The 17226-nt window shown below is 41.2% G+C and overlaps 1 protein-coding gene across 5 annotated transcripts in view; it reads right to left on the reverse strand.

Annotated features, from left to right (window-relative positions):
• LOC139443350 (steroid hormone receptor ERR2-like) overlaps positions 1-16239 on the reverse strand; it is a 57198-nt gene extending 40959 nt beyond the window's left edge. For 2 of the 5 annotated variants that reach the window (XM_071224334.1, XM_071224333.1), the window contains exon 1: positions 15483-16189. In XM_071224334.1, the coding sequence (XP_071080435.1) occupies positions 15483-15509 (27 nt within the window). In that variant the 5' untranslated portion in view covers positions 15510-16189. The other 3 variants (XM_071224337.1, XM_071224335.1, XM_071224336.1) reach the window with 3 other exon arrangements.
• Positions 16240-17226: the final 987 nt, after the last annotated feature.

Below are 17226 nucleotides of genomic sequence, written 5' to 3' on the forward strand. Positions count from 1 at the left end.
AAAAAAGTGTTCAACATAGTGTTTATCAATATTTGTCCTGACAGACTTGGCTGAAGCTCTAGCACATCTGTTCTATCGTTCCCCTCAGGGAGCATGGGGGATTGCTAGCTCCATATTTCACAAACATGACCAGAGATGATAGGCACCATGCCGGTATGGTACTGAAAGAAGCTGATGTAGGCCAATTTTAATTAGCCAGTGGTGGTAGGTGATACGAGGTATTTATTACCCCTTACCTGGCATATCAAGACTGGCAGAGATATAAAACCTGGTGTTGTTTGCACAACCCCCTGCTGGGTGCCCATAGGTTGTGTTTTATCATCATGATCTTTGCTTATCACCACAACATAACAATACACATGGTCCATTGAACAGATACCATTACAAAAGTGCACTCGGCTTGTGCTTACCACATTTTTCTATCAAATTATACCATTATCCACTCCTAGACAAGATAGACTGGAACTCGGCCAGGGGAGCCACTATTAAGATTCCTTCCAACTAATATACCAGGTACTCTAAAAGCAGGGGTAGTATTACTAATTCCAGCAATTCATGCTATTATCGTCTATGGTATCATTTATCAACTGGAACAAACTTCACTGCTCCCATAAGAAAACAATTCCCTCAACAAGACAATGATTCCTTTGCAGATATATGCCCACTACACCTTACATCATAAAGCTAATCTATTGCATGCCTAGCAGTAGATATTCTTGTAAATGCATTGTTTGATCAAGTTTACAAAATATCATCCAAACCAAAGTCCTATGGATACCATCACTATCACAAATTTGTGTTTTATTCTTGGCAATAGGATAGCCAAAAGTTCCTGACACTGCATCATCGCTGCATCAAAGAGATCCTCAGGACCTTTTAAGCACTTCTACATGTAACGCAAATACTTTGTGTTCTTTTACTCTTGTACTGAGTAAATATTATTCTACATACCAGTCTTGAATGAACTAATTTCTCGCAAGACAACAACTTGAACCACCTACACTGAGACAAACCTGGTGATGGGGAACGTTCCCTGCCTGCAATGGGATGCTGGTTGTCAAGTCTGAGACTAGTTAATCCACAGACACAAATACATAACAACAACACATCCCCCACATGCCACAAAACTAGCACAGCTAATGCATGGCTACAAATAGATCACACTAACACTGCTGGAAGGATTCATATATTTCAATGAACTCATGTGAAACATAGTCAAGTTACATGTTTTATGACATATGGATGGACTGCGAAATATCACAAAAATGATCATGTACAGATAGATCATACAAAAGCACACACACATATATATGATACATGTCATGACATCTATGCTACCAATGCTGTGGTATGTCATGTCGCCTGAACATCCCTAGCATGACCATGACAACCATGACTACAGCATGTTATACCACAGCTGGTGGTCTACAATCACTAAGCGGATGACATTACCTTACACTGTGAATCCATTACTGTCGGTGCCACACACAACAAAACCACTTATTATGCACAATGTCAAGAGGACCACAAACTGAATATATGCCTATGCTAATACTCCTGGATTATTTCTGTTTTCTGTTTCAAACACTGACAGCTGCACCACAGCCCCTGCATCTCAATTAACTGTTCAAATTGCACAGCCATTTCCTTCTCCACTTCTTGTAATGCTAAATCACTGTCACCAAAACAAATCCAACAGTAAGGAGAAATTTATCAGAATGTTTCAGCCGAGGACAACAGAAAAATATCAGCTGGAATTAAATCGGTGCATCAAATCCGTTGTAGCACAACCTGCTTGTGATGGAATTAGATGTTAGAAGATATCCTGACCTGAGAAGGTGGATGCAAGGGTGCCCTGAGATTCTTGAGACACCGAGTTGGCAACAGCACGGGAGTCAATGGTTCTGTCTGCTGGACACTTTGGCTTCACCAGGCTTGCACAATCAATATATAGGATATGAGGAATGAAAAGCTGTCCCAGTCCACAGCTCTGCTGCCACCTCTCGCATGGAAGATTGAAACTATCACTGACAGTAATTCACTCTGATTCCCTGTGTAGCATACTCTCATTACATCCTCCCAACTGTCATGGTAATTGTGTTTTTTCAATGCATACAGTGTATAACCAATTCATGTTTGGAGTTGTGCAATGATTCAATCAAACACATCAAAGAAATCAGATGGCTGTTTTACAGGTGACAAAGCACTGCAGGAAAGACAACTTGAACTATCTGTGTGTTGACGTCAATGCTCTGGGGAGGGTATACTTGAGTTTCATATTAAACAGAGCAGAGCAATAACAGCGGCATAAACAACTTTGTTGTAAACAACAATAAAATTGAAGCAAAAGCACCTATTCATATTCTATTCCCCCACTCAGCGTTAATGGTGTATGTTAATATTACCTAGCCTTGCCACTGCTTTAAGTACATAGAGCAGGGAGCTTTATCAATATAAGAAGAATGCCTTTTCATGAAGTATACCATGCTCAGGACATTCAACTAAGATTCCAACAATGCATGCAACTTTTTAACTTTCACCTCAAACATCTTTCAAATATTAGCTTTTGAAAAATACAGCATGCTCTTTTCTTTATTTTTGCTGATAACATGGCATGCAGGGTGAAAGCAAATGGTGTGATGATTGTAACATAATGAGACTTGTACGTGTACTTGTGTGTACACACAAGCGAGCCACGCTCCAGCTGTCAGCCATTGGAGATATGGGTCATAACTGGTAGCAGCTGTAGGCTGGATGTACAGTCATGTGAAACATCCGTGTGTGCCATCTTCAGTGGAGTGTGCAGCTCTGACATAGGACGACTTCTCACTGGAGCGTACTATGCTCACTTGGGTGTGCTGTCCTCACTGAAGTCACAGCAAGGTGTGCTGTCCTCACTGAAGTCACAGCAGTGTGTGCTGTCCTCACTGAAGTCACAGCACGGTGTGCTGTCCTCACTGAGGTCACAGCAGGGTGTGCTGTCCTCGCTGATGTCACAGCAGGGTGTGCTGTCCTCACTGAAGTCACAGCAGGGTGTGCTGTCCTCACTTGGGTCACATCAGGATGTGTTGTCCTCACTTAAGTCACAGCAGGGTGTGCTGTCCTCACTGGGGTCACAGCAGGGTGTGCTGTCCTCACTGAAGTCACAGCAGGGTGTGCTGTCCTCACTGGGGTCACATCAGGGTGTGCTGTCCTCACTAAGTCACAGCAGGGTGTGCTGTCCTCACTGGGGTCACAGCAGGGTGTGTTGTCCTCACTGGGGTCACAGCAGGGTGTGCTGTCCTCACTGAGGTCACATCAGGGTGTGCTGTCCTCACTGAAGTCACAGCAGGGTGTGCTGTCCTCACTGAAGTCACAGCAGGGTGTGCCGTCCTCACTTGAGTCACAGCAGGGTGTGCTGTCCTCACTGAAGTCACAGCAGGGTGTGCTGTCCTTACTTGGGTCACAGCAGGGTGTGCTGTCCTCACTGAAGTCACAGCAGGGTGTGCTGTTCTCACTTGGGTGTGCTGTCCTCACTGGGGTCACAGCAGGGTGTGCTGTCCTCACTTGTGTCACAGCAGAGCATACTGTCCTCATTTGAGTGTGCTGTCCTCACTGGGGTCACAATAAGTTTTCACCTGTGTCATATTGCTGTCCTCACTGAGGTCACAGCAGGGTGTGCTGTCCTCACTTGGGTCACAGCAGGGTGTGCTGTCCTCACTGGGGTCACAGCAGGGTGTGCTGTCCTCATTGGGGTCACAGCAGGGTGTGCTGTCCTTACTGAGGTCTCAGTAAGGTGTTACCTTCGCCATATTTATGTCCTCACTAGGGTTTGCTGTTGTTCTGTTCCCACAAGGGAGTGCCGTGTGCTGTTGTCATTGGTGTGTGTTATTCTACGAGGTAGCTTTCCCCACTCTAGGATCTGGTGACAACTGTGAAGTGTCCTGTTGACACTGGGGTTGGTTGTCCTCAACAAGGATGTACTGTCTGGATCAGGATGAGCACACCTAACTCATCAACCAGGGTGCACTTGCCACATCGTGGCTGATTAAATAACAAGTTTGCCTTGACATTGAGCATATGCCCAAGTGTATCACTGTTAACTTGGAATCATGTAAATAATAAATAGGAATATCCCACCAACTCCAAACAATCCCAATTCCTTGTCAAACATATGAATGCATTAACACCACAGCAATAGACCTAATCAAGTCTTTATTATCAATTCAAGACTCATAAGATGTTCTACATTCTCTAGCCAGAAAACCCAAAATGGCAGTTACATCCTACATCAGGGACTAAAACATAATTCAGCTGATAAAACATTTGGTTCATTGTTTCATCACAACCATCTCAAGTGATTCAGATAAATCCGACTCGCTACCATACAGGGCTTGGTATTTAGGCTGCCACAGCAGATGTTGGCAGCTGTTGGAAGCTGTGGGAGACAGCCAGGTGCGCTTTATTCACAGACAGAGGCATGCATAAATAGCCCTTACCTGACCACAGAGATAGCTCCCCAATTCAGACCAGGTCAAAACCGATCCCTACACTCTGAGGCTACATTATGTATGATCAGGGACCAGACCAGACAAACACTGACCAAGGGCCTCAAGATATGGCTTTTAATTTATGTACATATGTACATGTACAAATGTACAAAGGCCTTGACTTTCAGACACAAAAATATGTTACCCTTGTATTAAATAATAACATAGTCAATTGCTATAAACTTCTCAAATATGTGCTCAAAGACAAGTGATAAAGTATTTCACAATATGATGAAATGTCTTTTCAGTTTCACATCCAAATCATCAGATTATCAAACTAGTTTAATTAATGAGTCAGCAACATCACCTTACATGGCATCCTAATCTATGACGAGGCTTGTATGGACAGATTTTATCTTAGGTTATGCCCAAACTGGTATTTTGTTTACACAAACTGGAGGTTCAGGATACGCTGACTGAACATTCCGTGCAATGGACTTTCAGAATTTCTGTGTCGCTGTTACAGAAGTTCCGCCTCTGTTGTTTCCCAAAGGACCATTCACTTCCCAACCCTTGCCCCCACCCATCCACATACCTCCCTACCCCACTCCCTTGCATGGCGCACCGAGGGACCCGGGGGGGGGGGGGGGGGGAAGTATGTGATTCAGGACCCAGGACAAGGCAATAGAGAAATAGCAGGATGTAGATGAGTAGATGAAGCAGCATGGACTGCCTGATATGAAAGTGTATTCACAGTGCGGCTTACAGCACCCTGCTAGAGTTATTAACAGAAATGTGTCTAGATGCATCATGGAAATTGAAACCATGTTTTCATACTTCAACAGCAGTTTCCTATTCCGGTGTTCTGGGACAGGGGGTTTCCATCTTTGTTCAAAATAGCTGGAAATATAAGCTGCGGAAGTCATGGGTCTACAGCAGGATGAGGGGGAGGATTGCTTTATAGTGGCTGATTATAGAAAACTTAATTCATTCTGCTAACCAGGAGCAGTCTGGATCGCGACACAAAGGCTCCATTAGCAAGGACGTAACTTAACCTGAAACAATTACCTGAGCAGTGATAACATGTAATAACACCCAAAAAGCCGGAAATTCTACTGGTTTTCAGATTACAGACTCGGACTATCCAGCTAGCTCCAATTTGCATCCCTAGTCAGCAAAGCAGGTCCTTGTGAATATCACTTTGCCAATTTTATTTTTGTTTAGTTCAAACTGTTAATTTCTGGCTTTCTTCTTTACTGACAAATACTCACAGTAAAACAATGATCCCAATAACAAATGTTTCTCTGGGGGAAGGTGTGGGGGGATTTATCTTTATGTAAGACAGCTAGCAAATCTAATGGTTGTCATCATTCCACCAGTACTTTGAAAATGTTAGCACCAATACAGTAGTACCAGGCACAGGCTAGCCTTACTCTCTGTGCAACGAGACCAACAATAAGTCATCATAAGCTGACACAAATAGACTAACCCAACTCAGCCATTAATCATCTGTAGTACACATATATTGTCATATATTCTCATGACACTAACACGTGTCAGGAATATGCTGCACATATCAAATCCTTAACTCATGACCTCACCAAAATGCTTAAATAAAGAACAGTTTCAGACCAAAAAAATAATGTCGGTGATAATTATCTAAGAACTGTCGCTTATCAAATTAAATATATTAAAATTATCAATGATAAGATTACTATTACCAGTTTTGAAGCTCAACATAAAGTTAATGAGACCATGATCTCTGGTGATTGTATAACTCCGAAACGAAAGGTTTTGCCACATGACTATATAATCATGAATAAGAAGAATGAAACAATGATGTGTTGTCTTAAGGAATTAGAAGTTTGGGGAGCGTACTACTCGTTGGTACAACTATCAGATGAACCAATCCCTAGCACCAAATAATACACTGGCACCCAATCCCTAACACTACATCATACACAGCCACCCAATTCCCAACACAGCCACCCAATCCCCAACACTACATCATACACAGCCACCCAATCCCAAACACTACATCATACACAGCCACCCAATCCCCAACACCACATCATACACATCCACCTAAACCCCAACACCAAATCATACACAGCCACCCAATCCCCAACACTAAATCATACACAGCCACCCAATCTCCTACACTAAATCATACACAGCCACCTAAAACCCAACACCAAATCATACAAAGCCACCCAATCACCAACACCAAATCATAAACAGCGAACCAATTCCCAACACTACATCATACACAGCCACCCAATCCCCATCACTACATCATAGAAAGCCCTCCAATCCCCAACATCACATCATACAAAGCCCTCCAGTCCCCAACACTACATCATACACAGCCACCAAATCCCAAACACTACATCATACACAGCCACCCAATCCCAAACACTACATCATAAACAGCCACCTAAACCCCAACACCAAATCATACACAGCCACCCAATCCCCAACACCAAATCATACAAAGCCACCCAATCACCAACACCAAATCATAAACAGCGAACCAATTCCCAACACTACATCATACACAGCCACCCAATCCCCATCACTACATCATAGAAAGCCCTCCAATCCCCAACACTACATCATACACAGCCACCCAATCCCAAACACTACATCATACACAGCCACCCAATCCCCAACATCAAATCATCCAACGCCACCTAAACCCCAACACCAAATCATACACAGCCACCTTAACCCCAACACTACATCATACACAGCCACCCAATCCCAAACACTACATCATACACAGCCACCTAAACCCCAACACCAAATCATACACAGCCACCCAATCCCCAACACCAAATCATACAAAGCCACCCAATCACCAACACCAAATCATAAACAGCGAACCAATTCCCAACACTACATCATACACAGCCACCCAATCCCCATCACTACATCATAGAAAGCCCTCCAATCCCCAACACTACATCATACACAGCCACCCAATCCCAAACACTACATCATACACAGCCACCCAATCCCCAACATCAAATCATCCAAAGCCACCTAAACCCCAACACCAAATCATACACAGCCCACCAATTCCCAACACTACATTATACAAAGCCACCCAATCCCCAACACTACATCATACAAAGCAACCCAATTCCCAACACTACATCATACACAGCCACCCAATTCCCAACACTACATCATACACAGACACCCAATCCCCAACATCAAATCATACACAGCCACCTAAACCCCAACACCAAATCATACACAGCCACCTTAACCCCAACACCAAATCATATACATCCACCCAATCCCCAACACTAAATCATACACAGCCATCAAATCCCCAACACTACATCATACACAGCCACCCAATCCCCAACACTACATCATACACAGCAACCCAATCCCCAAAACTACATCATAGACAGCCCCCGAATCCCCAACACTACATCATACACAGCCACCCAATCCCCAATATTACATCATACACAGCACCCGATTCCCTGACACGACATCATACACAGCCATCCAATCCCCAACATTACATCATACACAGCAACCCAATCCCCAAAACTACATCATACACAGCCACCCAATCCCCAATATTACATCATACACAGCACCCGATTCCCTAACACGACATCATACACAGCCATCCAATCCCCAACATTACATCATACACAGCACCGGAATCCCCAACACTACATCATACACAGCCACCCAATCCCCAATATTACATCATACACAGCACCCGATTCCCTAACACGACATCATACACAGCCACCCAATCCCCAACATTACATCATACACAGCACCGGAATCCCCAACACTACATCATACACAGCCACCCAATCCCCAATATTACATCATACACAGCACCCGATTCCCTAACACGACATCATACACAGCCATCCAATCCCCAACATTACATCATACACAGCACCGGAATCCCCAACACTACATCATACACAGCCACCCAATCCCCAATATTACATCATACACAGCACCCGATTCCCTAACACGACATCATACACAGCCACCCAATCCCCAACATTACATCATACACAGCACCGGAATCCCCAACACTACATCATACACAGCCACCCAATCCCCAACATTACATCATACACAGCACCGGAATCCCCAACACTACATCATACACAGCACCCGAATCCCCAACACTATATCATACACAGCCACCCAATCCCCAACATAACATCATACACAGCCCCCGAATCCCCAACACTACATCATACACAGCCACCTAATCCCCAACATAACATCATACACAGCATCCGAATCACTAACACTACATCATACACAGCCACCCAATCCCCATAACTGAATCATACACAGTCATGTAATCCTCAACAATACGTCTTCCAGCCACCAAATCCCCAAAACAAAATCATATACAATCTGAAAAGTGAAACAATATCAATAATACAAAAAGTGTCTTCACACAGCCATTATCCGCATCATATAATTCATGATCACTGAGCTAAAAGTCATAATGATCAGCTTCACAGGGTAATCAATGAAGGAGTGGGCAAGAGACTTGACCTGAGTGTGGGACGTGGGTGGGGTAGCCAACCAGCTGCTGATAACAGGAGTGGGTGGGAAGGGTGCTGGGCTGCCATGTGGCAAAGCTTCACTCACATGGCGATGGAAGCCGAGCTGCCCTACATGGCCATACATGCACAGCCGCTAATCAATCAATGCACCTTGGGATGGGGGATTATCAGACCGACCACATATCATCGATACAAATTGACTAAAAAGTGGGAAGACTTGACGCAAATCAGCTGTCAAGCAATTTATTAAGGTAGCAATCGATAGAACAGTTTTGTTGTTAGGCATCAATATTTTCACAAAATTGGTCTGATAGTATTAGAAATCAAATGCCCTTCTGGAATACGGCACATATCTCAACAAGTGTGCAATGTAATCTCTGACAGCGTGCTTGTATAGGGACTCCCATCTGTTTCATCATTTCAGATGTAACTTAACAATGAGTTATGAAACGAAACACGGATACCAACTTAGAACTGCCTTGGGTAATCACATGGCTTCCTGAAATAACACAATTCACATTGACCACTGAACCTATATTTTACTCCCTGACTCTACAAAAATCGTTTATTACAAGACAATAAGTGGGTGATTGAGGACTTGATGTTGCTTTTAGCAATTCCAGCACATCTCTGCAGTCCGGGCAGCAAGAATGTGCTTCAGGTCTGACGCCCATCAGTGGAACTGAGAGAGTAACGAGATAACATGGAAACAATCAGAAGCATGGAGGAAGTTTGCTGGACCAAACTTACCCTTTGATGTTTCCACATTCATGTCAATTTTAACAGGATATTCTTCTTAATCATTATTAAAAAATCAATAATTTCAGACATTACAAATCTCTCTGTTTTGGCTTAAAATATGATCAGCATCCTGAACCATGGAAGCTGAGCGGGGGTTAATGCTGAGACGATTCCTCGATGCATTGCAATAAGTAAATAATGTATATGATACACTTGTTAATTCTCAATTACCGTATTTGACGTAATAAGCGCCCCGCTCTAATAAGCGCCCACGGCGATATTTGCTAATATATGGCAAGTGAACAAACCCAATTAGCATCCCTTCCGTTTGATCAATGTACACAAGACTTATTTATTCGCGTATAATACACACTCGTGTGTTATATGCACCCTTAATCATGGGCAATTAAATTCTGGAAAAATATATCTGTCGTATATAAACAGTTCAGACCGTCAGCATAAACCACGAAATTTATCTTTCACCAAAAAATGATATTCTAATAAGAGACGCCTATTTCTAATTTTGAGAGCGCCCTGGGCGCTTATTACGTCTAATACTGTAACTCAATTATGTGCAAAAAAGATTTGTCAACAAACTAGTACTAATCAACAGTTGCAATACATAATTATTCCTTCTGGTCATGTATTTATAATCATACTTATACTTATCCTAAAACAACAATAACATTTGACAGCAAGATGTGATTTTGTATTCTGTATATTGTATTCTTCTGTTAAGTCATTTCAAAACAAGAAATTTTATTACTAATACTTTATGCCCAAAATAGTTTATCATGATAAACAAAGTTTATATGTGTTACGTGTCAAATAAAGTACAGAGAAAATGCTGTTTACAGCACCATAATACCAATAGGCAACTGATTAAAAAACACACAAACATTTCCACTTTCCCAAAGAATACTCTTAGCAAAGGTAGATAGCGTCTGGAGAAGTGCTAATATCACCCCTGGGATAGGCTCCACATTTTGTCACACATCCTGATCTGAGTGCAGGGTCAATCCATACACTGTTTCTCTCCTTCACAGCAAAACAAATATTGCCTAAGCTTGTGGGACTCACTGTGCATGTCTGTTGCATCACCACAGATTGACTAATATCAAGCAGGAGTCTTAGTATGGATGCCTGGTGCTCTAATACCGTAGTCCTACACACTCAGAATGAAGAAGTCTGACAGTTGAATACATGAAAATGATCATAACATACGAATATGTACCCAACAAACTGCTTGAAGTACATGAAGTAGGTAATAACAGTTTGAGAAGTATTTTGATGATTTGGAATTTGCACACTTGACTTAAAGCAGCATGACTAATTACTAACGGTTCAGAACCATGTATTTTAACCATTTAACCAAGCATCAGTGCCACCTAGGCCAGTGTGCTTGATGTTAAGCTTTACGGCTAAACGGAATCTCAAGCATTTCAAGGTGTTATATAAATGTGTTATCAAAAGACAGACTAAGGGTTTCAGATCGGTTACATTTGTCTCAAGCAATTCTACTGAGCCTGTTTAACTTCCTTAATTCCTACCCTTGCCACAGGCTTACCACTTGCTTGTTATTCCCTTAATTACTAAAGTTGTTTACACAACACAGGAAATATTTACTGTCCACAGATATTATTACATCATGTGGGTTAATATTCACCTTCCTGCTGAAATTACATACTTCATAATAAGATACTTACTTGTAACCATTTTAGAGACATATGAATGGACAACAACAAAAATCTTCAACAAATGAACGAAATTATCACACTGGAAATTTCCACTACAGCCAAGCCCTGCCAAACAAAGTGCAGTGAAAGTGGCAAGTTAACACAGGACCTTTACACTGGCTTTAAGCCAATCATTCTTGACAGAAAAACTGTCTTGATTTATGAACATGATTGAAGAAGGAAATGTTGAGCTAATTTTACCGGTGCACTGGATTGTTTTGCCACAGGCTAAAGGATAGAGACAGAGAGTAACATGTGTGTAAGCTCTGCTTCTGTTGCTTGTCTGTACAGGTAGGGGCAGAGCATCATTAACCTCTGTTGAAGCGTTTGGAAATAATCATCTGTACCAGGTACAGGCCATTTTCTTTTCAGTGGGGAGGAGCCCCCAGATTTTTGCAAATAAAGAGAAAGAAGGCATTTTTTTCAACCTAAACATACCAAGCAGGAGATACAGGATTATACATGTTGATTCATACATAATCTAGTTTTCACATTTCAGTATATTACCAAATTTACCATGTTAAAGAATCATCACAAATATAGGCAAAAAATATTCTTTAAAAAAACAACAGAAGGTATTATAGAATGACAAATATGAAAGTCCACATCCCGACTAGTACTAGCAGACAGCTCACAGAGCAAATATGGAGTTGTATTTAGTTATAAAGGAAAAGAAATAACACATTAGTCTATAAAATTCAAAAGTCCTTTTCAAAATTTGTGAAAGCTATTATGAATCATAAATATGATTTCTTGTTTTAGCCGTCAAAGACACTGGTGTCTGACCATGGTGACACAGGTAGCCCATGTGTTAAATAGGTAATCTCATCTCAGGAATACCGGACACTACCAGCCACAGTAGTGTGGATTTCACATGACTCACTTAACATACTCAGCTGGGCTGATAAATGACTGCTATCTGTGGGACACTTCACAAATAAATCCTCACAATGAGTGAATTGTGCAAATCGCTTCCTCAGCAACTTGTTGCAAGCAGAACAAATCCAAGTCATCTAATAAACATAAACTTACACTCACATGTTCACAAACCAACTTTTAGAAAGAGAATTATATTATACATGAAGTGTTTCAGGTCACTGACCCCTGAAAAAATCAATTGGGCAGTAGGCCCCCTGACTCGCTATTTCTGATACGTGGACCACAGTTTTCAGAGGTGATTTTCACCTGACTAGTAAAAGTATTAACACCGATCTGAAGCTTGTGGCTGAATGGTCTAATGAACTTCTGATGCCATATAGTTCTTTTACTATTGCTTATCAACCATATAAACATTAATTGTGCCACTTACGATTTTTGCCATTTGTCCCAAATCTGGATCCACTAAAATTTCTTACAGTCAACCAAGCCTACAGTCTTTGGAACTAAGGGGGTTTCCTGGGGTCCTTCAGGTTTGTTCCCATAATATCTGAATCTATCTTGATATTTCTTAATGTCTATTTGCATTAGTGTTTTAGAATAAGGACCCCTCGACTCACATGCTTAATTTCGAACAGTGGCAAAGAAAATAACAGTCCATAAATTAACACTTAAATCTTTTGTAAATGACGTCCAGTGATAAGAACATTCTTACAGACTCAAACGGTTTGGGCACAGACTGTTTGTGTATCATACATTCTATATGCTTACTCATGTAAGTCATCCTAAGCGAGAAAGTGAGTGTGGTTTTACGCCACTTCATACATTGTACCCATGTGGGGAATTGAACACGGACCTTCTGCAATATGAGTAAACACTTTAACCACTAGGCTACCCCACCACCCCTAAACCCCTTATAAAAAATGGATGAATATAATTAGATCTGAACCTCTTTAACCAAACTGACACTACTGTGGGTAGGTTTGTGAAAACAAATCAAACCATACTCCCTTGAACATGCAATGTCTGATGGACATAACAAATATTATATTGAATCTGAATAATTTAAATGGATTCTTAAACCTAACAAACAATTATATGGGATCATTATACTTTCATTGACTTTGGATGACAAACATAACCTTGAATAAACCAATCCAAGAACAACAAAACATGACAATAAACATGTAATCAACAAGATCAGGAATAGATATCAGGTGAAATAGAAAGATTAATTCTCTTTGCACCAACTTAACAATTACATAATTGGTGAGCACACAAACAGAACCACCAGTCATAAATTCTTCATTGGAGATTGTGATCATTAAAAGGCATTAATTGCACTTCAAAGCTCCACAAAACTGGTTACCTAACATCCTAATACACACATCACTGGAGGTGGTGTGGCTGAGGAGCTATTAAGTCTCAGATATGGCTCAAGATCTGCAAGTCAGCTGATACAACGATACAGGATTGTGACAGACTGTATGTACCATTGCCCAGCCTGGAGCTGTGTGCAAAAGTATAGCAGTCAGCTGATAACCCAGGCCATACCAGGCCAACTGCTGGATGACCCTTGGGCTAACCCCAACAATACCCCTCTTCCCTGGCAACCCAACAATGGTACATAGTGGAGAAATAGAGTACCATACACATAGAATACATCTTGATCAATACCCACAAATAGAATGACAGACCCTGTGTATGGTTTGTCAAGAACAGCATGCAACCATGAGGCTTTTCACTACATGACTATTATTACTGTGATAACAAATAGCGGTTGAACACTACTTTGCAACTAGCTGGAAACTACCTTTATGTATTGATGATTAAAGTATTAGCTCTGGGTGTTGCCTTATGTCTGATGCCATGTTACATAGTGGAAGTCAATAATATCCTTATAGGTTTAGGTATCCAATAACTAGATGCCAACCTAGGAAAGGGGAATTTCCTTAAATGTTCAATTTTCAAGCAGTGTTGAGACAAGTTTGTATATGACATGGACCAACTTTCTGTCTTGATATGCCACAAGTTTCATCTTCCATTTCATTTGAAAGAAACAAAGAAGTGTTCTTCACAATCCAGTTTCAAGTCTAAAATGAGAGCAGGGAGCCAATGTGAGGCAACATCAAATCATTGATCTTGTGATGTTGAGACATGTTATATAAGATATCAACAAGCAGTCAGTCAAAGGTGTTGGTTAATTCATGCGATCTCAAGTCGGTGAGTGGCTGCAGACTGCAGTATTGTTCAAATATTTTCAAACACACCAGCATGGAAATGACCTTAGCTTAGATTAACCGAAACACATCTCAATAAATGCTTTGTACTTTGCTGCAATTATAAACAAAGCTAATTCAAACACTTATTCTAACATTCATAATATATGTCACACAATATCACTGTCAACAAATAATAGACTATGCAATACAGAAAGCATAGGTACACAGTACCTGAAGAAGGCACACAAGGAAAGAGGTTTACAATGCACACATGCTAGAAACATAAGCCAGTTAAGGTAGAGTTAGATAACATAAATCTTCAAACCCTGTATTGCACAGCTTGCTGTTACAGTCTCACTACCTTACCATGCTTACTTAGCATCTTAAGTGATCACATCAAAACATCATTTTATGTTGGCAAGAAGTCATACAAATGTGCTCTATGTATAGTTCTTAATTTTGTATGTGCAAGTTGCAGTTTCCTAATGTGGTGCAAATGTATTTGGTAATCAAGAACTTAAAACATTGATTTTATGTTTGATCAGTTATGCATGGCTAGCTCATAGTACTTTTGATAAGGTTTTTAAAAGAAATCATCCAGGGTGATCTTTTCACTGAAGTAAACATATGAGGCACAGAATAAAGGATGATTCTCAAATCTCTTCTCAGAGAGTAAAATGACTATTTTCTTAAAATGTAAGTATTCCTTAAAGATATGTTCATGGAATTAGTAAAACTAATCTGATGTATGAAAAATATTGTTAAAAGAACGTTTTTACAGGTTACAAACGAGTCCAGGGTACCTTATTGATTTATCATAGGCATAAATTATGAGCAGTTATGAAACAGTAAAAAATGGCTATCTACCTGACAGACTGTCAAAACTGTGTCCATCCTCTTTGAGTGACTTCAAGTTGACAGCTAACGCTACCAAAGACTGATCTGCTACCAAATCTACCACCTGTCAACTGACTTTCCACCTGACAGTAGTACAGCATGGGTTATCTCCCTTAGTATCACAAGCGACAGACTTTGTTACATTTGTCTTCAAGACCGGAATAGTCTGTTAAATGTCGAACAATCTGTATGAAACTACGAAGAGATCAAACTAAAAGCAAGTACAAATTCCGAAGGCCTTTAGTTGAATGATAAGATCTGAATATCGCAGATTATGCTCATCTGTCAGCTGACATGTGTTAGATCCGTGACGTTTATCCACTTTCCATCACCGTGGCAGACTTGTAATATGCACAAATATATCGTGACACTGTCAGGATATCTTCAAGTGAAAGTTAAGAGCCAAGTACGAAAATCGAGTACAGTTTGTACTCCTGGAGCACATCACACACTTCTTATTCTAAGAAGATAACTTATTCGATCCATCCACGGAATATATATTCCAGCTCCAAGTGATAACACGCTATGCTCCTATGACAGGCCGCAATCTATCATCCCGATTTTCGTAATGTGCAACGAAACATTAGGTACACATGAGTGACGTCCACCTCACAATGTACCCCGGCGCAAGTATGTGTGTTATATGGAACAGTCGAAGTGTACGTCTGATGTAAATCAACGGGCTCTTACACTTACCTGCATTGCAACACCGGCGAAAGGCTAAAACTGAACCGGGTCATTTAGAACTGATAGTTAAGTTACACGCGATGCTATTGGTTATCATTCGCCGAGCCTCCAAGAAGGCAACCAATCAGATTAGGTGTGAGACACATGGCCTTCACATTCATTTCTGATATAGCACGTTGAACTCTATACTACACATTTCGGCACAGTTGTAAAATGCTAGTAAGTAATTATAGTTATCTCCCGAGATGTGGTCAAGAACAAAATCGACTTAATACATTCGTTAGAACAGATCGTCGAAAGATGAGAGCCGTGAGACATGCGGAAAGTTACCTTGTGTGAAAATCATGTGTGAAAATTTCCTTGAGTCCAAGTGGGAGTGTATTGCGTCAGCATAGCGCTGGGTCGCGATCGAGTCGATATATCCTTGTGTCCCGGTACGATGTGGGTCAGGCGTTGTAGGGGCACTAGGCACACCGCTGTCCCCCAAAGTGGTCAGTTTTTCAACACCAAGTCAGCGCAGGAGTGATTCCCACTTCAAAGAAGCCATTAAACTTAAAACTTCACTGAAAAGTATAGATATTGGTTCAATGCCGAGCCTGGAAGCTCCAAGATCTCTGACGTCATGTGCTCTTTTATGGACATGGGGTTTTCTTCATTGGATTTCTGGAGGGAAGCGCTGCTATTTGTGAACTGACGTGCGTACAATACCTACGCAAATCCAGAGCACCGACGCAACGGAGCTAGTTTTTCTCGCTGGAGAAATCAATTGCCTCTATATAGAAATAGTAAATCGAAACTTTTATGTTAGGCTTTCGCATTCAACTATTATCTGTAACCGAGACATATATGCAATATAAATGAACGCGTGGGTATACTTACATATTCATGGCACGGTAGGTACTATTAACTGCGCATAGAGTATTGATTGATAATCTGATAACTAGGCAAACGGGTTACTGGAAATAGCTTTTGGTGAAGCAACATCGAACGGCCCCAGGCTGCAGCGTCTGCTATTAGAACGTTATAT

The sequence above is a fragment of the Haliotis cracherodii genome, unplaced genomic scaffold, assembly GCF_022045235.1.
Source record: "Haliotis cracherodii isolate W230 unplaced genomic scaffold, xgHalCrac1.p SCAF_5, whole genome shotgun sequence".
Taxonomy (NCBI): Eukaryota; Metazoa; Mollusca; class Gastropoda; order Lepetellida; family Haliotidae; genus Haliotis; species Haliotis cracherodii.